The sequence below is a fragment of the Phallusia mammillata genome, chromosome 2, assembly GCF_965637545.1.
Source record: "Phallusia mammillata chromosome 2, kaPhaMamm4.hap1.1, whole genome shotgun sequence".
NCBI classification, from domain to species: Eukaryota; Metazoa; Chordata; class Ascidiacea; order Phlebobranchia; family Ascidiidae; genus Phallusia; species Phallusia mammillata.
In genome coordinates, this window is record NC_137253.1 from 5925579 (window position 1) to 5947625 (window position 22047).

At 34.6% G+C, this 22047-nt stretch overlaps 3 protein-coding genes and 2 pseudogenes across 4 annotated transcripts; 2 read left to right on the top strand and 3 right to left on the bottom strand.

The window, feature by feature from the left end:
• Window positions 1–372: 372 nt before the first annotated feature.
• On the bottom strand, window positions 373–4393 carry LOC145214133 (histone-lysine N-methyltransferase PRDM7-like). Of its 2 annotated transcripts, XM_080082601.1 has the most exons (12): window positions 4301–4393; window positions 3997–4230; window positions 3782–3937; window positions 3675–3715; window positions 3471–3546; window positions 3361–3413; window positions 3184–3295; window positions 3024–3109; window positions 2698–2898; window positions 2174–2259; window positions 1261–1457; window positions 373–1051 (listed from the first exon to the last, which is right to left on the bottom strand). In XM_080082601.1, the coding sequence occupies exons 2-12, from the start codon at window positions 4223–4225 to the stop codon at window positions 528–530; spliced, it is 1761 nt and encodes a 586-aa protein (XP_079938727.1). In that variant the 5' UTR covers window positions 4226–4230; window positions 4301–4393; the 3' UTR covers window positions 373–527. The 2 variants fall into 2 exon arrangements, with proteins under 2 accessions (XP_079938727.1, XP_079938726.1); XM_080082600.1 differs by having other exon boundaries at window positions 3997–4393.
• Window positions 4394–4720: 327 nt separating this feature from the next.
• Window positions 4721–14330, top strand: LOC145212848 (uncharacterized). Its single transcript, XM_080081108.1, has 22 exons — window positions 4721–5090; window positions 5619–5732; window positions 5792–5863; window positions 6203–6375; window positions 6629–6755; window positions 7005–7137; window positions 7673–7842; window positions 8308–8545; window positions 8608–8611; window positions 8652–8953; window positions 9334–9401; window positions 9804–9992; window positions 10111–10183; window positions 10272–10366; window positions 10615–10793; window positions 11399–11541; window positions 11700–11788; window positions 12065–12228; window positions 12552–12579; window positions 12870–12993; window positions 13235–13381; window positions 13506–14330. The coding sequence occupies exons 1-22, from the start codon at window positions 4979–4981 to the stop codon at window positions 13696–13698; spliced, it is 2937 nt and encodes a 978-aa protein (XP_079937234.1). The 5' UTR covers window positions 4721–4978; the 3' UTR covers window positions 13699–14330.
• Window positions 14331–14457: 127 nt separating this feature from the next.
• LOC145214140 (uncharacterized) lies at window positions 14458–15761 on the bottom strand. Its single transcript, XM_080082605.1, has one exon. It carries the CDS (start codon window positions 15683–15685, stop codon window positions 14888–14890), a length of 798 nt encoding a protein of 265 aa, XP_079938731.1. The 5' UTR covers window positions 15686–15761; the 3' UTR covers window positions 14458–14887.
• A 1895-nt stretch (window positions 15762–17656) lies between these two features.
• Window positions 17657–19759, top strand: LOC145214136 (uncharacterized; annotated as a pseudogene).
• LOC145214138 (uncharacterized) lies at window positions 19745–21822 on the bottom strand (annotated as a pseudogene).
• Between the last annotated feature and the right edge of the window lie 225 nt (window positions 21823–22047).

Genomic DNA, 22047 nt, shown 5'->3' on the forward strand with positions numbered 1-22047 from the left:
CTACTAATAAGTTTTTGTTTTTAAATTTATGATTCGAAATAGATTGGCAAAATGTGGATTACGCTCAAATATCGTATCGCTGTGTATTGCAGCACCGATGAAGTTTTTAGTTTTAGCGACATAATATTAAATTTATATGTTTAAACTTTAGTTTATATCCATTTCAGTTTTTACTCTTTTATCATTTAAATATTTTTAAAAGAAGTATCTAATTTAAATGCCAAATGCCACACCTTATAACCAAGATGCTAATTTATTTACTCACCAGGCCATAGCAAACGATACGTTCACCCTTAAAAATAGCGCTTTAGTTAAACAACCAAAATCTACACAAGCTTGAACGTATCCAAGTTACAATATGACGCAACAACATTTATCAACCGTTTATAACGTAACAACCAATAACAATGCAATCAACAATAAACAAAGTAAATCAATGCTTAAATGTGTTTTGTAACGTTTAGTATTAAACAGTTTCGATGAAATAAAAACCATCGGATATAAATGTGCATGAAAATATTCAGTGGTTAAGTTTTATTGTGGGTGCGTTCGTGTGATCGACGGGCGCTGCAATCACTAAACTTTTTCTCACAATATTTACACGAGTAAGGTTTTTCACCTGTGTGAATTCGAATGTGTCTTTTAAGGTGACCAGCTCGTCCAAACTTTTCACCACAGATCTGACACAAATATTCCGCAGACTTTTCATGGACAGTTTTGTGATGTTTTCGCAAGTTGCTGAGCTGGTTAAAACATTTTCCACAAACTTTACATTTGTGAGGTTTAACACCACTGTGTATTAGAGCGTGTGTCTTCAGGACGTGTAAGTATGAAAATCTTTTCTGGCAAATTTCGCATTGGAAAGGTTTTTCATTTGTGTGCGTCCGTTCGTGGCGTTTTAAGTTCCCCACATTATCAGTTGAATAATCACACCAGGGACATTTGTGTTGTTTCACAACCGAACGATCGGGATGTTTTGACTTCATGTGTCTATTTAAAGCGACATCGTTGATGAAAATTTTGTCGCATTTCTTGCACGGAGAATAATCGTCTGTTATGAAACAAACATTTTTTGTTACGTCACAATCATAAATCTTCCACAATAGCAACACAAACGCCTTTGAAGCGCTGTTCAGGACGAAATATATACAAAATTACATTTTTTAGGTTATTTCATACTTAATTTTTAAACAATTTTTTAAGCAAAATGTTTAATATCACAAAACCAGCAGTTTTTAACAAGCACCATAGAAGACGTACCTAAGCAAATTTGTGGCTTCAAAAGTTTTTCGATTTCAGCAATTTTCTGTTTGTATTCAGTCGGAATTCCAAGATGTTCTGCGTATTGTTTTCCATACCAAACCAACAACTCAACACCTCTTGTAACTGGTTTGTACAATCGATAATAAATTCTTCCCTTGTATTGATAAGCAATAACATTTTGTTCCTCTTCATTTCTGAAACAAAAAGCCAATGGAACACTAGGTACAGATCGGTTCATAAGTTTGGTGATGAAAATAACAGCCCAAACCGACGTTAAAAACGACATGTCTTGTTGTTTAAACTAGTGGTTCCCAACTGGGGGGGTTTGGTAATTTGTAGGGGAAACTGGCATCACAATAATAATTTCTTACTGGTGTTATTGCTGCATTTGCCACATATAAGCTGAGAAAAAAAGTTCTTGTATAATTGATTTGAGATTACAACTCAGAAAGTGGATGTAAAAAGAAATTTCGACAAAAAGAGGCTATAGAGCTTATCATCGATAGTTAAATTTTTGTTCTAAGAATTACATTACAATGTTAATGTAAACGATATTTTAGCAAACTAAATTTGTAGGCGGAATTAGATTTGAATTTCGACTGAAAGGGGGCAGAAGACAAAAAAGGTTGGGAACCACTGGTTTAAATGTTTCGGCCAATGCTCATGCCATCATAAAGCATGTTGCTTTTAACGCCTATTATTTTCATCATCATGGGTTGTTATTTTCATCATTAAAAAGCAAATTAATTTAGAAAGGGTTGTAAGTTTCTTGCCAATACCAATTATTGCACTTGTGATAAAAAACAAATAATAATTTAAAACAAAGTCCAAACATAATTTAATATTGTTCCACAGCTCAAAACACAAACAAACGCCATAATAAAGTTACAACAAAAAGGTTTTTACCCACCGAGCACAGTTAATATACCGAAGCCAGTTGCTGTTTTTTACATCACTGCCATCAATATAATGGGATAATTTTCCCTTCTTGTAAATCTGAAATGTAAAAGCAATTGATTACCTGTTAATTGAGCACATGTATGTTTAAAAGCAAAAAAAATGAAACATTATGTATTAGCAGGTTTGCCATACCACTCATATATATGTTAAAGTTCATTGTCTTAGAAAAATTTATAGCCCTTATTTCCCAAAAATGTCCCGGTTTTTGACTTTATTTTCAACAATTACAAGAAACAGACTTGGTAAAATGACAGCAAAATCCCCGCTAAAAGTAAAACTAGACCTGAGCTGGCATGATATTCACACAGTATTATGAAATTGAGGTTGCTGGGAAAAAAATAGCATGTGATATGTCATAAATCCTTTTTTTATTATCAGTATTTGTTTGGGCTCTATGTCGATGGCAACTTGTCTGAATAATATATATATACGAGGAAACAAGGCAATAGAAGTTTAAATATTTATCTTGTTCACCTCCCAAGCATATCCACCCTCAAAAAGTTGCTCAAGTTGACTCAAATTGTTTCTTGACACAATGACTCCTTCATAGGGTCCAAACACAGTGTTTTTTGGGAATTCTTGATCACACCATGCTCCCTTGCCACCAGATCTGATGCCAGATAGTCCGATGCTTATTCCTTTAGGACAAGTTAGTCTGGCACGCTCCTTTAAGCCCTTTGCAAACAAAGTAGTAATACAGAATTTTCTTAAATAGACTTGTTTGTTAATAAAGTACTTCATAGACTAAATACAGCAACTTTTATGTACCAACACAAAATCATCAACACAAGTTTCTTTACCATTTTAACCAGGGTGTCAGGAACATGGTTGTAAGCTCCGTGAACTGAACAATCTCCCAAATGCAATTTCTCACATTCATCACAAACTAAAAGAGATGCCATTAAACCAAAACTGATTAAGTAGAAATCTTAACCAACTTATTTTAGAATATTTTCTCACATAAAAAGTCATCTTCAGTTGGAACTTCAGGTTCTTTGTAGGTTTTCCTGACAATATCTCGTTTAGGATATCTTGGTTCATCATTTTCTGTAGCAGTAGTTTCCTTTTTTATCTGTAAATGATAAACCAAAATCTTAAGCAATTCAATTACAATTTAACTTTTTAAACCTCGCTTACTTTTTGCTTTTCACTACTCTGTTTCTTTTTCTTTTGTTCCTTGGGTGGAAGCGCTAAAATTAGAATATGATTAAATCTCTGCTAAGTTATTTCAATGTAATGTAACTTACTAATGTTTTTCTTCACATTCTTTAAAGCTTCTGATTCTGGTACATCAACATGTTTTTCATTGTTGATCATACAGTTCTAAAAAATGTACATATCAATGTTTAGAAAACAGTCAATATGTTAAATCATACAAGTAAACGAACAATTCAAAATATAGTTGATTTGTTAAACCATAACTTTGAATCCAAAATTGCATGGTACTTAACCTTAGTAATGAACTTTTTTCTTCGCAACAAGTCAGTAACACCTAAACAATTGAGAAGTATGATTTGCACAAAAATTATCTCAACTTTATGGCAAAAAAATCACTTACTTAAGAATCCTGGCATTTTTTTGGTTGTTTGAGCTGGTCGATAAGGTTTCCAATCTTCATCACTTTCTGAATCCGAAGAAATTTTTGCTTTAAATCCTCCTCGTGGAGGCAAACCTACTTTTGCCCTCAAAGTGTTTTCAGGTGGCAAAGGCATCCCTAAAAACAAAATTACACATTAAAAAAAGCAAAAACATCTATAAAAGATGAAAACTTACCCAAATACATCATGACTGTCAAATTGTTCCCAATATTTCGAATTCTTTTCTTCTCAAACCTGCAAAGCTTTTCATAGTCATCCGGCTTGAAGAGTTTTTCCAAGGAAATTCTCATTTTAACTTTTTCCAAAATCTCTTTAGTCGGAACTCTTTCGAAACCATTCCATTCATCAAAAAGTTTCATCACTCTTTCCGCATCTTCGTTCCAATTCGCCGTTTTATCCGCCATGATAGCTTTCAGGGAATATAAACTAACTTTTTTAGAGCGCAACTTACTACAATCTGCCCAAAAATGTCGTCTAACCTTCAAATATTTCCCGGTGTAAAATAAATTTGGAGGCAAAGTTAAAATCATGAAACTTCCGCGCAAATTTCCCTCCAACGACAACAGCTGATTTTTTTCCCGCGCTTTTGGTAAATATTGCTCCTCCCCAAAAATTAAAATTTAGAAATAAATGTCGAAAAATTACGAACAAGTTTGAAAAATTGAAAATATATTCTGAACTGAAATTTTTGTCGTTTACATAAATTGAACTTTTTGTTACACAGTGTTAATGTTTTTGTTTAGCGTTTGTGTTTGGAAAGAAAAATTACAAAAGATAATACAGTTCTGAATTTAAAGCTATATACGTAGTAATAAATTGATTTTCTAAACTTTCAAAGATTCAAAGTTATTTGCTACAGGATTCACGATGTTCTAACTTCTAACATTCTTGTTGTTTTGGTACATTTTAGGGGAACAACCTCGGGGATTTCGAGTTGGATGCAGCAAAATGTCGTCATAAACTTTGGTTGTTTGTGTTTCGAGCAGACGCAAATCAGCAGTTTTTTGCACTTATAAAACTGTTTTTTTTTGTAAATTGGTTTACTGTAGTAGGATAAAATAGTTCCAATTTTTAAACCTTTGTACGATACTACATTTTTTATTGTTTTTCCACAAAACAAATGTCTTATAGTGTGATTCAGTTATAATTTTTGAAACATGCATGCTGGCCGAAGAAGTTCTCGACCCCCAACACCTCCACCTCATCGTGGGGTGAAAATACCAAGACGGAGTTTCCAAACAACTGCAACAGCAGCTACTGGTGGCCATGGTATTTATAAGTCAATTTGTTTTTATTTATTAATTCAAATGAATCCATACTGCGCTATGCCACACAGTTATTTGCAGCTTGGTGTGGGGAATCATGCAGAATTTGTTATTCTTCCACCAAGTAAAATAAATTTAACTCAATGAATAAAAACTTGTAATGCATATTCTGCATGATTTGCAAAACAATGCAATTCACAGTAGGCCTGAAAAATATATAGTTATAAAACTCGCTCCCCACCAAGTTAGTGGTGAGCTTGTTGAAAGCCAAATCACAAGCACCACTGCCTGCCTTGAATGCTGCACATGTTAGCTTCTTGGTAGTAGATCGCCAGAATAGTCCATTAGGATGAACAAGCAGTCACAACTGGGATCAGTTCTGTAGTGTTCATGCAGAGGAGCAACCATGGCACAGTCATGTATTAATCTTACTATACCAGACAAATCATACTATGTTTATTTACCTGTTGATTTGTCTTGGTCTCTTAATATTTTCAAATTTATTGTAAGTTTTAGTTTGTTCTGTTTTTAGAATTTATGAAACCTGTATTACCAGAAAGTGGAATCAATGCTAAAAGGGTTATTCTGTTATTTGTAATTATGGCAATCATCGTTGGTGGAATAGCAGCAATATCTGTTGTTTATTGTAAGTTTTATTGAATTGGACATTTGTATACTTTTTAATTACACAATCATATATTTTAGTGTGGCCTTTATTCCAAGGACCTTGCAGCTATTCTGAAACTCCATCAGAATATGACATTCTTTTGTGTCAAAGTAGGTTCTATTTTCATTGGAATACCACAAAAAGTATTTTTTTAATTTTGTCCAATAAGAAGTCTGAAAAAAGGAGAGAGTTTAATTTGCTTGCCATGTTCATATCTTAATAATTCAGTAGATAATGAGCTTTGTTGCAAATAAACTGGCTACATAAACAAGCTAAAGACAATTCCAGGTAATTCAATGTCAAGTTTTAACACACAATTATTGAAAAAAATGTGTTATCTAATATTTAGGCTTGTGTTCAGTTAAACAGATTTTATGAATAACCACATCATTTGTGTCTGGTCACATAGGAATTTTACTTGTTGCAAAACCTAATGTTTAATTTTTCAGGATACACAGATGGCATTGAATGTTCTTTTGACGTCAATCAGTGTGATTTTGATTGTGTACTTGGGTATGAAGAGGACGAATACGAGTGTCCCAAAAGTTGTCAGTGTGCAACCAAAGGGACAATTGAATCTGACATCAGTTTTAACAAAATTAATGTCCAGTCTGTTCTAACAGTATGTTTGTTATATTTTTTGTTAATTCATGTATTCAAAAAGATGCTAAGTACGCATGAATAAGCTACCTCTATAATTCGTTGCTGTTTTATTAAAATCTGCTTCAAGAAAAAAAAATCGTATTAATTACAACATTTTTAAACAGTTAAAACTCAACTTGTAAACTTTAAGGCACTAAAGTTACTTTAGTTTTTTTGTTGGTGCTGTGAACATTACCCAAACATTTTATTATGACATACTTTTTTTGTGTCAGGCATTCATAAATGAGGAAGACAGTTCATATCAAGACTCCACTGGTTCAGTAACTTTGCATCAAAACATTTGGAACAATTATAAGATTGGACGAGTTCAGATTCCATTTGACTTTGCAAGTTCAATTTGTATGTAATGGTTACTTATGTTATTGAATATACATTTACTTACCTCAAACCATTTTTAGTTTACCAGAGAAAATAGTATTAAAAAACCAACTAACAGTACAAACCAACGTCATTTAACAAAAACTGTTATTTTAGTTACTTGGGGAATACAAGATATGTATTTTCTTACCATAAAACATTTTTAGTTTGCCCCTAAAATTAGTTGTAAAAAACTTTAATTCCTATAATGACCTTATATTTATTTTTTAGTGTCCAGATCGTCATCAATTGATGCCATTAAATCAGCTTTCAAAAAGTTTTCTACTTCTACTTGTGTTGATTTTATTCCTCGAACTAATGAACTTGATTTTGTGGAATTTGTTGGTGACAGAAAGGGGTGTAGGTCGGTTAAAAATGTGTTGTAACTTGTTTATGCAACCCTATTCCTTTTTTTGTATTTATTCAGTAACAAATCTGGATAGTTGAATAGTCATTAGGTAATATATTTACCCATATTTCTCTGTAAACCAGTGGTTCTCAAACTTTTTTTATTTTTGGGGCCAATTGGTATTTTTTTGAGTGTGTAGAGAGCCGCAAAAAAATGAAACGTTGAGAAAATCACTAATGATTATTACTTTGAAAGCTAAAATAGCAATGTTTGGTGGTTTTCTGAGGTCTGTTGCGAGCCGCAAAATAAGAAGTTGGGAGCCGCATGTGGCCCTGAAAACCGAGTTTGAGAACCACTGCTGTAAACTGTTTATTAGTGTATTGTACTGTTTTGATAAAAAAAGTGAACTACCATTTGTGAAAGGCATAGCTATCCTACTTGACAGGTAATGCCATTTTGTGATTTGTTATATTTGTGTCTAGCATTTTTTCACCCTATTCAGTTTTTATACTGTTCTAATTCTAACCAGTGACATTTTTGATTTTTTTAGGTCTGTAGTTGGTAGAGTTGGAGGCCGACAAGAAGTTTGGATTGGTGATGGTTGCGACAATGTTGGCACTGTTTTGCATCAGTTGATGCATGTGTTGGGATTCTGGCATGAACACTCAAGACCAGACCGGGATGTTTTTGTCACAGTACAGTATAACAATGTTGCTAAAGGTAGGATTTGTTATTGTTACACATAAATCGATTAGTGGCTAAGTTTTTTTTACCTGTAGTTGCTTGGTGAAAAAAAACATAGCGACTCAATAGCATTTCTCAACTTTTTTAAGCATGCTGCACATTAAAGATTGCAAATGTTAATTTACTATGGTGGGTAAGGATGCTTTTTATTACCAGCAACAAAAAAATTACCTTCAAAACATTTTTATGCACACCAGTATTTTGTCACAAAGTCTTAAAACACCAGAAAATATGTGCACTTTAAAAATATGTGCCATGGCACACAGTTTGGGAATCACTGATTTATACAATCACCCAGCCAGAAATAACTGTGCAACATTGAAACGTTATTATGCCCAACACAGTAAAGGGCATAATTGGTGTACAATGGCTGAACGTGCTGCAGCTACACCATATTATAATGCGGTATTACAACATACATTTGTATTTGTTTGTTAATAGAAAGTAAGCACAATTTCAAGAGACTGGGTAAAGGGCTTGCAAAAAGTTTGGATTCACCTTACGACTTGTCATCTATTATGCATTTCGATGGATATTCATTTTCGACAAACTCCATGCCAACGATTGTAGACAAAAATGGAAATGCTGTCACTGCGCAAAGAAGTGACTTAAGCAAAGAAGATATCGCAGAAATCAATCAACTTTACCAATGTGTCATTACACCTAACATGGATGGTTAGTTTTTTGGGTATTCTTCCAATAAACTTTATGATTATTGTTAAATTTAAATGAAACTTGCAGTTGTGTGTTAAATTACATAGTAATAAAATGTTTCCCTTATACAGTTTTGTTTCCCTTATACTTATACATTTTTATTTCCATCATACTTTTACATATCAGCAATACAGGATGGTGACCACTGGGGTGAATGGAGTTTATGGCAACCTTGTTCAGTATCTTGTGGCAAAGGTCAAAGTGTAAAGGTCAGAGAATGTTTGGACAGTTTAGATTCAGTGGTTTACAGTGGTAGATGTGATGCAAGTGGAAGTTTTGAGGCAAAGGAATGTTCAGGTGCGACATGTACAGCAGGAATGTGGGGCGATTGGTCAAGTTGCTCAGTCACTTGTGGTGAAGGAGTTAGACACAGGTATTGTTTATGTGTTATGTTTTTATACTCTGCGAGTGGACAATGTCTGAATGCATTGTGCTTGCAATGAGTCCACCATCGAGCTTTCTGTTTTATTGCAAGTCTGTTACATCATTTTTTAATTGACTTGGTGAACACAAGGTGGTGTTGCTAACCACTCAGCAAACTTGGTGACCACTATGTTTCTACTCAGCTTAGTTTGAAGTTAAGATAGAAAAGGTTTGGCCAGTCTGTCGTAATTAAACATTATGTGTAAATTATTGGAAACTAAAAATTTTGTAAATAGAAATTAGGAGACAGGTTTGCCAATTTACATTTTTTTTCTGTACAAGTTTTTTTTTTTGTCCAAACTAAACTTCAAAACAACTTGTTTTATCCAGAGCATCATGTTGTCATCCAAATGTGGAATATGAAACAGAAACATGTACGAAGCCAGATTGCCCACCAGGTAAACTATCTCTCCCAGTATTATAAGTTAACAGGCCTCCTCTAGTAACTTTTAGTTGATTCCTCTTGTTCATTATACAGTAGAATTGTAAAAATAATGTTTAGATGTTTATTGTCAGCAACAATGAAAGTATTATTTCATATTACACATATATTAAAACATAGTGAACTACTTATAAACAACTGGACAGGCGAATAACGGTTTGTAGCAGAGCATATGTTGACAATGACTGCAAAAGAAAGTGAAACAAAACGACCCATATTCAATTGCAAGCTAAATAAACCGTATGTTATAAAAGTTTATAAATTCTGGCATACAAAAAATAAATACCATACCAGAGATAAATGCATCAAATAGGTAACCAAATTCTTTTGTGTAGAAAATAAATTCAAACTCTCACAGGTGTGTCCAACTGGGACACATGGAAGGAATGGGGTCAGTGTTCTCACAGTTGTGGAACAGGTTGGCATCGCAGAACACGACAATGTGTTGACGTCACATGGAAGGTTGTTCCCTCCAAAAACTGTCCTGTGATTCAGTCTGGAGCTGTTGAAATTAACACATGTGCAACACAACTATGCAACAACACTGGTATGACCAAAGAGTTTACTTTTCCACATATTTTAACATAGTTTAGCATCTACTTCAAAAATGGATCTATTTGTATGAGGCTTAACTGTACTTGAATTTTTGTGTCTTATTGTTTCAGCTGCTCCTGGCTGGAGTAATTGGGCTCCATGGTCATCTTGTTCGAGAACTTGTGATTCTGCAGTACAAATGAGGTTAGGAATAAAAATGCTTGTTTATTAATTCTGTGTTGCACAAGTTTTAGTTCAAAAATGGAAAATGTTGATGATTTTGTGCTTCTAGACATAGAAACTGTCCTCCTGGTGGTAAATGTGAGGGGGTGCGAAGTGAAATGACACCGTGCTCATTGGATCCTTGTCCAGCTGCTGTTATACCAGGTATATATATTTGATCAATTTGTTTGGAACCTATGTAAATGTTGCAAAATCATGTCACATTTTATGACTGTTAACCATAAATGCTCATACCAAAAGAGGTCAGTTATCTGAAAATTTTAGCAAACTTATATAAATTGTTTTTAATTTTCAATATGTTTCCTTTCACCAAACAAAATTAAATCAACCTAACTAAGAACAAGTCTGTGTCTTATGTTTCTTTTCCAAAACAAGTACATCTGGTTCCATAGAACACTTGTCAATCTGGGGCCCATGGAGTGGTTGGTCACTGTGTAGCAGGTCATGTGGGGAAGGGTTGGTATCAAGACAAAGGTTTTGTTACGGTGAAAACTATGAGATTGTGTCAAAGTGTTTGGGAAGCAAGGCTGACAGCAGAGATGAGACTGAACTTGGTGCATGTTTCAAGCAGGTTAAAATTGTTTTGATGGGGTTTTAAATTTTTAAACAATTTGAAGTTATTGCTGAAATGTATTAGATGCATCGCTTTTACGCTGTGCTTGTTTCGCACCCTTTTATCAAACTTTTATGTGACCTGGGTGGTTATAAACCAGTGTAAGCGATGTGGCCCCTCATATCACTAACAATGACATGCGCATTTGCCGAAATGTTTGTAAAGCATGTCACATATTACGTTTGCTTGGGCCCTTATATTCCTCTGTAAACTTATGACATGTAGTTCAAATTATTAATACTAAATAGGTAACAGAACAAGCATAGTATATCAAATAATTATTTATTGAAAGGCCGAAGAATGGTTGAACATAAGACCATTTGAAGTCAAAAATACTGACATGTTAATAAAACAAGGCAACTTGTTACTTTTGTGTCAAAACAACTTTTATTTGATTTGTTACATTTGAATAACTTTGGGCATGAAATTTATGAAGTGAAAACCATTGTTGCCAGACACGATAAATTGTTGTGCAGTTTAATAAAGATGTTACTTTGCTTTTGCATATCCCATTCATAACAACAATTTATGAAGTGACTGAAAGTATTTGTTTTTTTACTTAGCCATGTTTGGGTGAAGAAAACCTTGGTGAAAGTGGTGACAATATTGGTTTGTTTTCTGAAACACCAGATGGTACTGGACTGTGGTCATTGTGGTTGAGTTGGAGCGAGTGTAGCGCGACATGTGGCAAGGGAACCATTGAAAGGTTTAATAAACTTTTTACTGGTATAATATATCTGATAATGACCCTCTGCAATATACTAATTGTCATTACAAATCAGAAAACATATTTGATAACAATATACTAATTGTCAAGTACAAATCAGAAAACATATTTCCTATTATATTTTGTTTTACTTTTAGAACAAGAATTTGTATCGGAGGGAAAGTTGGAGAAACAGGATGTGTCGGAAACACGCAGGAGTCGATAGATTGTGATGCGATCGCATCGTGTAAGTTTTGTTAAGTTTGTCAGGTATAATTTTGTCCCAATAAGCTAATACTAAAACAATAAACTTTCAAACATTGCACAACTGCTAAGTTTTTTATTGTAACAACAAACATACAGAATCATTGCATTTAAAGCCAACAATTTTAACGTTTGTTGGTATTGTCATATTAATGATGGAATATTGGAATTTAAACTCTAATTGCAGACAATGCGGGAATTCTAACAAAAAATACTTCCTTGGCTTTATAGAGTTTATTGGGTATCATTTTTACATTAGGTGATGCAAGTGAAATTGCTACATGGGGGAAATGGGAGGAATGGTCAGCGTGTTCGGAAATCTGTAACGGCACAAAATTCAGATACAGAACTTGTTTTAAAGGTGTGGTGTTATCGGATACTTGTACTGGTGCTGATTATCAAACTGTGCCATGCAATGATGAGGTAAATATTTGTAATTAAAATTTGCATGTTGATTTTTCGATTTAAATGCCTGAAATTGTTTTTGTTTGTAAAAAAAAGTCAATTAAGAATGGTTTTCTTGGCAAAAACTGTGGTTAGTCCGGATTTTGCTTATAGCGAAAATCTCTCTTTCTACATCTCCTAATTTAGATTTTTTTACGTTTTATTAAACTTATATATAAATATATATATGCAAACTTGTGTTTGTTTACTTTATGTTAATTTTGTAAATTGACTGGTAGCGACACTAATCATTATCTTGTAAATTTGTGTATTTCTTGCAAAAATTGTTAATATTGTTTCAGAGCTGCATCAGTGCAGGAAATGAAACAGGTATTTTTTTACTTTCCAGGATATTTTTACATAATGATCTTCAGATATTGTATTAGTCAGAATGCACTAAGTTGTAAACAAAGATTTTCCATATTTATAGTCTGACATTCAATTTTCCAAGGCAGCAATATAATAAACAACTAATAAATACTTAGATTACTGTTGATAATTACGTAGACAGGAAAAACAATTTTTTATCAGTCATATAAAGACTTTATTTCTACTATTTGAGTTACAGGTTTGAAAATGTGTTGTAAAATATTAAAGTAGATTCTGCTTTATTTATTCAGATGCGATGGGTAGTGGGATTGTTTCGCTGTTTGAGCTAAATTGTACAGGAGGTTGGGTAGCTTCGATCGACTTTAATGGTGATGGTTTGGGTGATATTGTGTGTATTAAAGACTTAAAACATATGTAAGTAGTAAAATGAATATATTTTGTATTTAAAAATTTGTTTGATCATATTTTGCTTGGCAAATCTTGTGATTTTAATGTAATGTTATTAAAAACATTATGTACAATGCATGTGAAGGGATAAAAAAGTTTTCTATGTGAGACCAAGCTCCACGAAAGCATAGTTTTAACCATTGTCATTATCATTAGGAGTTTATTTTTTTCAAAACGCTTTTCATGTGTGAGCACATTTTTGTCAAAGGCAATTATTAGAAAATCAAGGAATGGATTTCTTGGTGTTACCTGGTGTCACTAAGGAGTTTTGCAATTCATCAAGTGGAAGTTTGCTTACTGGTGATTTTGATGGGGATGGCTCAGGAGATATACTTTGCTTTGATAGAGTCAACAGGTAAAACAGTAAAGTTTATACCCTTCAGTTTGCACAATATTCTGAAAATTGTGTAGAGTGTTACTTTTACAAGTATTGCATGACATTTTCTACTTATTATTATAACTTAACAAATTTGTTTTAGAAATTCTAGAATAACTTTCTCTCGCGAAGGAGGCTTTGTAAAATCTGAACAGCACGATTGGAGTTTTATTGACTTTTGTATCGATTCTGTGGCAAAAATATCAACACAGCACATGGACACTGACAGCAAGTCTGACTTGGTTTGTGTGGAATCTGATGGAAGTATTAAAGTTATCACGAATGAATGGCCATGAAAACAACTATGAGCCTATTATCAACTTTTCTGGAAGTTTAGAAATTTGATTTTTTTTTTATTGATAGTGTGTTTCCGGTAAAATTATTGCGTTGTACAATGACTTATGCAGTGGTGAAAAGTTCAAAGGCTCTAGAATTAACTTATAATTGTTTATGACCCTTATGGTATGCAAATGTTGTTGTATAGGCATAGTTTTACAATTCATAATTTAGGGTTGGGTAAAAAAAGAGTGGTCAAAATAAAAGTTTTAACTAACAACCACAGTTTTGACGAGTGTTCGGTTTTGTTTATTGTTTTTGTGCATTTTGTGAAAAATGCCAAAAATGGGACCGATTTCTATGGAAAGAGTAATATTTCTTCATAGTTCTCACAAGATTTCGAATTGATACCTCGAAGCGTCTGTCGTTGAGAGCTGCCCCAAGGGAGGCATCTCGAAGTGACGCAAGTGCGGACTTTAACAACGTAAAAGGCCTATGTTTGCACCAAGTGTACTTTCTTGACCAGACTTCGCGACCCCACTACGCAAAAAAAATTACCCGGAGTCTGTGGACTCACCCGAGCCCGTGACAGGTTTTTGTAAGTTCGTGACCAATTCACCTCAAGCACAATTTCCCACTCCAAATCTGCGGTCTCACATGAGTCCGTGAAAGGTATTCGTGACCAATTCATCACATGCAAAAAATTATTTTATTACCAAACATTGTGATACAATTTATTTGAGCAAAGATCGTGCGAAACTGACATGTTTCAAAACCTAAAATGGCGAGAAAAACTAATTTTAAGAATTAACCAATAGGAAACATGGTTTCTATTACATTGCTACCAACGACAGAGTATGTTTCTCGTTTGTTCAGTAAGTTTACTAATTTCTTGCCTGATTCGGACTTTGATTGAAATTTTTTTAAGAATTAGTCGGGTTTGAAGCTTGCAATCGGGCCTGCTTACAACTTTCGCAAGCAAATATGTTGATATTTCTGAATATTGCAGTTCACAACCATATAATCAGACCAAAATTACATAGGCCCACATGTAATGTTTGTTCATTAATCCGTTAGGCAGATTGTTTAATTAAAGTTTAATAAACTACTTCAGTTTGCAATATAGTATTGCAATGACGTCAGTCTCGGTGAACAGCCAAAGTGCTGCTTTAAGTTCCAAGCTTTCCGAAAACTTTTCTTGCAAATCTCTCATTGAAACGGAATATTGTGTTCATGTAAAACGACATGACGTTTCAATTCTCTTGCTGTTTTGAACACTTTTTCACAAACATTGCATCTATAAGTCTTTTTGTTTGTGTGGAGTTTCATGTGTCTTTTTGCGTTGTTCAGGAGGTTGAAACTTTTCTTACAAAACTGACATTTGTGAGGTTTCTCATCTGAATGCACAACCATGTGTTGCCTCAAATCGGTAGAAGTCCGAAAGGGTTTTTCGCACACTTCGCAAATATGGCGTTTTTCCCCAGTGTGCATAGACATATGTCTTATAGCGTTTCCAGAAATGCTGAACCTTCTGGCGCAAAATTTACATTTGTATGGTTTGTCGCCAGTGTGGCTCAACAAATGTCTTTTTAAGTTATCTAAAGTACGAAATTGTTTTTCACACACGTCACATGAGTAAGGTTTTTCACCAGTGTGGGTTGGTGCATGATGTTTCAACTCTTGCAACGTGCGAAATTGCTTTTCACAAGTGTCGCACCGATGAGGTTTTTCTTCAGAATGAATCAACATGTGTTTCTTTGCATTCCCGGGATGAACGAAACGTTTTTCGCAAAAATCACATTTATACCGTTTATCACCATTGTGACTAGCAGTATGCAGTTTCAGCTCACTAATAGTTACAAAACCTTTCTCACAGACTTTACAACGATGAATTTTCTTGCTGCTGTCATGCATTCTTGAATCATGCATCTGTAAGTATTTCAATGTTTTAAACTTTTTGCCACAAGTTTTGCACTGAAAAGGCAATTCTTTTTTGCTTTTGTCCATTATGCCCGTCAGATGAAACAGTTCGTTTAACGTTCAAAATAATGCTTTTTCCTTCAACTTATCGTTGCTGCAAGACAGATAAAATAATTTTTAATTTGAATAACTTCAGTACGTAGCCTACAAACGTGCGGGCTAAAAACGGCATGTTGAACAGCATTATGTTAAAGCTTTATTTCACAATCACTGTCGTTAAAACTTTCATGACAAGCGAAGGTTTTTCATGGCGCGCCAAACGAATTAGATTGGACAGTTGCATTGCTTGCTTTTAGCGTGTTATTATAGGCTACAAGTGTCCTAAAATCCAGCCTACATGCACAAATCTGTCTATTTTCTGAATAGTATTAAGGTTAACTTGCTCAAACCACTATTCATTACTCACAATTAACTGTTAAAACGCACCATGTCACCAAAGCCCGGATAAATTCTGATAAAGCATGTGTTCCTTTTTCAGTATATCAGTTTTTTGCTAAAGTCGGAATGGAAGGTTTGGCCCTTTGAGCACTACACTTAAATTCGACACTTTGTAATACTTCCTCTAGGTTTTCCTGTGCTGTACGTCCTAATTGGGAGAAACGAGTGTGATTATTTCCTTGCTTGGCAGTACTTGGCCTACATTGCAGCAAGCATTATGTGGCTCCGCATTACTTAAGAACTGCCAGTCTACAGTTTTTCAAGTTTTACCGTGGCTCTTTCGGATGTCACCAAACAACGCGCATGCATCCGACCATAAGGTTGTCGATATGCTAAAAACTGGAACTTATCCAACTGTATTCTGTATGTAAGAATGTAGTATGATCGAAAAAGAAAAATTTGTTATTGGCCGCAATAAAAATCATTGAACAGTATCTCTTTTAAACCAGAGTATATCTTTCGAAATTTTCAATGTTTGCTTCTTTCACTACGCGAAATAAACTTAAAGTTCTTAACCGTTGGCAGGAAAATTGTAAACACCTCTTCAAGACCTAATATGACATCTAAACAATCCAATTGCGAGAAAAAGCTTTGTGGTATTTCAGCATTCAAGTCATTTCAAAATTTTTCATCATCATATTTTCTTTTTATTGATCTATTGTGCTTTATCAATCCAGTAACACTTCTCTTGTGCATTTTTATCTCGGATAGTTTTCGTATGTTTCTAAAACCCAAATCCCAAGTTATTTCAGAATAAAAATACTTATAATGCTGGTGTATACTCTTAGAATGGACCTTTTACATTTTATCTCAAACTACTTGTCATTTTTATGTAAAATTTTACATGAATCAACCTATTATATTTTTTGCGAAGTTTGTGAAAAGAAATTCGGACTTCATTGGAAACGAGGCAAGATATGGTCGTACATTCAGGTAAAAAACTCACAAATGCAAGTTTTACGAGAAACGTTTCAAACACCCAAGCCACGCAAAAAGTCACATGAAAATCCACACCCAACCTACTGTTTCAAACAAGGTTTTCAAGGCGGCAATAAATCGTGTAGATGTGCAAGATTTAATATTCCTGTTTACTATGACATTTGTAAAAACAAGGTTTTGAAAAGCTGGTAACCTATGTATCGGACTTTGGACTTTAAATTCAAACATTTTTATCACATGCAATAATAGTGACATATTTTTACTACATTCCACTTACACATGGCTTCATTTAAAAATGGAAACAACATTGTCAACTGGAATTCATCGATAACTAGAAACAATTTATCACCATACAGCGTGATATTCTGACGACCATCAAACAAGGACGTAAAACGAAAGCTAATCAATTCAAGCGTGAACTTTTGACACCAGGGCACGAATATTTAAAATTAAAACATTTGTATGACATGCAGTGACATTTTCGCGTATACGAGTTAACAACTACGATTCAGAACATATTTAAACTTTTCGCGTATATGTGTTAATATCGTGACCGATGCTGTATAAGCCAGGCGTTTTTCAACTCAAACGAGAGAATTTTCTTATAGTGCATAACTCAGTTCACAGTACTAGTAACTGCGGTAGATCGCAATATTGGTGCTGTGTGCTGAATCTGCCAGTAGCGCCGTTGTGCCATGCTTTGTCGAAATGTAGACTTTAGATATATTGTCTACCCTCAGTGTCAGTGCAAGTCTTACCGAGAAGCCATCAACGGCTTTTTGTTATGGTGCACTTTCCGTTTCCATAAGCAACTAAAAGAAGATTACAGTTTAGAATATCGTTAGCTTGGACATATACACTATACTTAAACTACGTTGTTTATGTTATAGTATCATGAACTGAACGGTAGGAAAGTCAAGCATTTTGAAATTAAACTTAGTAAGTTCGTACCCATTCCATAGGGTTGTCCACGGCTTATGTCAAATTTTAGACTTGGAAACTGCGTTGTGCAGTTCTAGTTTATCAGCGATTAACGTATTTATTACTGGAGCTACATTCGGAGTGTTAAGTTTGTCTACCGTGAGGGGTCGGTGAAACCTAACAACGGAATTTACTGATTAATTTTGCTGTCTTACAGGCGCAGTTTTATCAAAAACTATTTGGACGTTAAACAAAACTTTAATTTTTGTTGGAAGATGTCAAAGCTTGACATGAGTGAAAACATGGAAGAAAAAGAGTTTGCGTGCAAAACTTGTGGCAAAAGGTTTAAAACATCCAAGTCTTTACGAAGACATGATTCAAGAATGCACGACAGCAGCAAGAAAATCCATCGTTGTAAAGTCTGTGAAAAATGTTTTGTAACTATTAGTAAGCTAAAGCAGCATTTAGTCAGTCACTATGGTGATAAACAGCATAAATGTGATGTCTGTGAGAAACGGTTTGTGACTTTCGTAGCTGCGAAAAGACACATGCTGATTCATTCTGAGGAAAAACCTCATCAGTGCAATGTCTGTGAAAAGCCATATAGGACTTTGGAAGACTTGAAATCTCACCCACGAACTCACACTGGTGAAAAACCGTATCGCTGTGACATTTGTGAAAAGCGATATCGTACTCGAGGGCACTTGAAAATACATGTGTTGAGTCATACTGGTGTAAAACCATACAAATGTAAACTTTGCGATAAGAGATTTATGACGTCTTGCAACGCTAAGAGACATATGTCGACACACACCGGCGAAAAACGCCATATTTGCAAAGTTTGTGAAAAAACATTTCGGGATTCATGGGACATGAGACAACATATGGTTGTGCATTCAGATGAAAAACCCCACAAATGTAAGTTTTGTGAAAAAAGTTTCACTCTCCTAAACAACGCAAAAAGACATATGAAACTGCACACCCACAAGAAGACTTAGATGTAATGTTTGTGAGAAAGTATTCAATACAGCGAGAAGTGAAACATCATGTAGTTTTGCATCAGGACAATATTCCTTTTCAGTGTGATATTTGTAAAAAAATATTTCGACAAGCTGGTAACTTAAAACAGCACTTGGTTGTTCACACTAACAATAACGCATTAACTTTTTCTTGTAAATAGCGTATAACAAACTATTTCAATAAATTAATCCGTCCTTAACAAGGTAAAAAATGTAAAGTTCAGATCACAGTCTAGACATGAGTGTTGATTTCAATTAGTTTAACCAATGCTTTGGAATAGCAAGATTTAGAAATGTATGAAAGTATTGTTTTTGTTCGGAATTGTGCAAAACAACTAGTGTCCTGTGTCCAGGAAACGCCTCACTTTAAGATGTCGCCTTGGCTGTCGCTTTTGCATGTGCTCTGTTTTTCATTATAGGCCTTCGTGCGTAGACCATACCATTTATTCGCTTGGTGATTTAAATGTTGCTTGTTTACGCTATAATAAACTTACTTTTACGAAATGAAAACTCAAGCAGAGTTTTCCACCCCGAATCTGTAAACTCACATGAGTCCGTGAAAGGTTTCGCGAGTTCGGGACCAATTAATTTACCAAATGCGAAAATAGTTTTACCACCAAACATTTCCGTTATTTTATGTTTCATTTATACAAAGATTGTGCGAAACTGACGTATTCCAAGACCCAAAATGTCGAGAAAATCTCATTTCGATAATTCAAAGAGAATCATGATTTCTATCACCAGCAACAGACTAGAGAATATGCCATAATGAGATGAGTTGAGTTTATTTCGACGGTGAAACAAATCATAGCCACACGATCTCACAAAAATATTCACCAAGAATCCACATAGCTGCCCAATAATGATACAATTAAAGTGCGACAAAGTTGAAAGCACAAATGGTGGACAGGTGGTAAACGCGAAGTATTTAAAACATTAAAAAAGATTATTGTTGCTAATTGTCTTTTTGTGGTTTTAGCCAAGAACGTATTTATAATAGGTATATTTTACAACAGCGCCGAATACGGTTTAACATCCTGAAATGCTGGATGAAGTTTATTGACCTCAAGTATTCCAACTTTTTACGGAAGAACGAAATAATATTTTTCTTTTCTTTCGGTAGTACGAGATTAAAACAATCATAAATGATTAACACAACCACTTGCTATACCTGCTGCTAGTAGTCGTACTTCAGGCCGACTTTTTAAGTTAGGTTTGCACAAATAAAAACATATTTAACTTAAGTCTTGTTCTCATTTGTTCAGAAATTTCACAAATTTCATGTCTGATTTGGACTTTGATTGAAACTGTTTCAGATTTCGGTCGGGTTTGAGGCTTGTAATCGGGCCTGCTTACAACCTTCTGCAGCTCTCAATCATCAGATAAGACAGAAACATACATAATCTTTCTTGGTTTAATTAAATACTCCAGTTTGCAGTACAGTATTGCAATGACGTTAGTCTCGGTGAACAGCCAAAGTGCTGCTTTAAGTTCCAAGCTGTCCGAAATCTTTTCTTGCAAATGTCACACTGAAAAGGTTTCTTGTCTTCATGTAAAACTGAATGATGTTTCACGTCTCTTGCTGTATCCAACACTTTTTTGCAAACATTACATAGAGGTCTTCTTGTTGGTGTGAAGTTTCATGTGTCTTTCTGCGTTGTTTAGGAGGTTGAAACTTTTCTCGCAAAACTTACATTTGTGAGGTTTCTCATCTGAATGCACAACCATATGTTGCCTCAAATCGGTAGAAGTCCGAAATGGTTTTTCACAAACTTCGCAGATATGCCGTTTTTCGCCAGTGTGCATCGACATATGTCTTAAAGCATTCCCGTTAAAGCTAAATCTTTTTTCACAGAATTTACATTTGTATGGTTTTTCGCCAGTGTGACTCAACAAATGTCTTTTTAGGTAAACCATGGCCGAAAATTGCTTTTCACACATGTCACAGCGATGTGATTTTTCGTCAGTGTGAGTCCGGGCGTGACATTTCAACTCTTGCAATGTCCGATATTGCTTTTCACAAACATCGCACCGATGAGGTTTTTCTTCAGAATGAATCAACATGTGTTTCTTTGCATTCCAGAGATGAACGAAACGTTTTTCGCAAAAATCACATTTATACTGTTTATCACCATTGTGACTAGCAGTATGCAGTTTTAGCTCACTAATAGTTACAAAACCTTTCTCACAGACTTTACAACGATGGATTTTCTTGCTGCTGTCATGCATTCTTGAATCATGCATCTGTAAGTATTTTGATGTTTTGAACTTTTTGCTACAAGTTTTGCACTGAAAAGGCAGGTCGTTTTTGCTTTTGTCCATTATGCACGTCAGATAAAACAGTTCGTTTAACGTTCAAAATAATGCTTTTTCCTTCAACTTATCGTTGCTGCAAGACAGATAAAATAATTTTTAATTTGAATAACTTCTCTACGTAGCCTACAAACGTGTGGGCTAAAAACGGCATGTTGAACAGCATCATGTTAAAACTTTAGTTCATAATCACTGCCGTTAAAACTTATATGACAAGCGAAGGTTTTTCATGGCGCGCCAAACGAATTAGATTGAACAGTTACATTCCTTGCTTTTAGCGTGTTATGATACAAGTGTCCTAAAATCCAGCCTACATGCACAAATCTGTCTATTTTCTGAATAGTATTGAGGTTAACTTGCTCAAACCACTATTCATTACTCACAATTAACTGTTAAAACGCACCATGTTGCCGAAGCCTGGATAAATTCTGATAAAGCATGTGTTCCTTTTTCAGTATATCAGTTTTTTGCTAAAGTCTGTATGGAAGGTCTGGCCCTTTGAGCACTACACCTAAATTCGACACTTTGTAATACTTCCTCTAGGTTTTCCTGTGCTGTACGTTCTAATTGGGAGAAACGAGTGTGATTATTTCCTTGCTTGGCAGTACTTGGCCTACATTGCAACAAGCATTTTGTGGCTCCGCATTACTTAAGAACTGCCAGTGTACAGTTTTTCAAGTTTTACCGTGGCTCTTTCGGATGTCACCAAACAACGCGCATGCATCCGACCATAAGGTTGTCGATATGCTAAAAACTGGA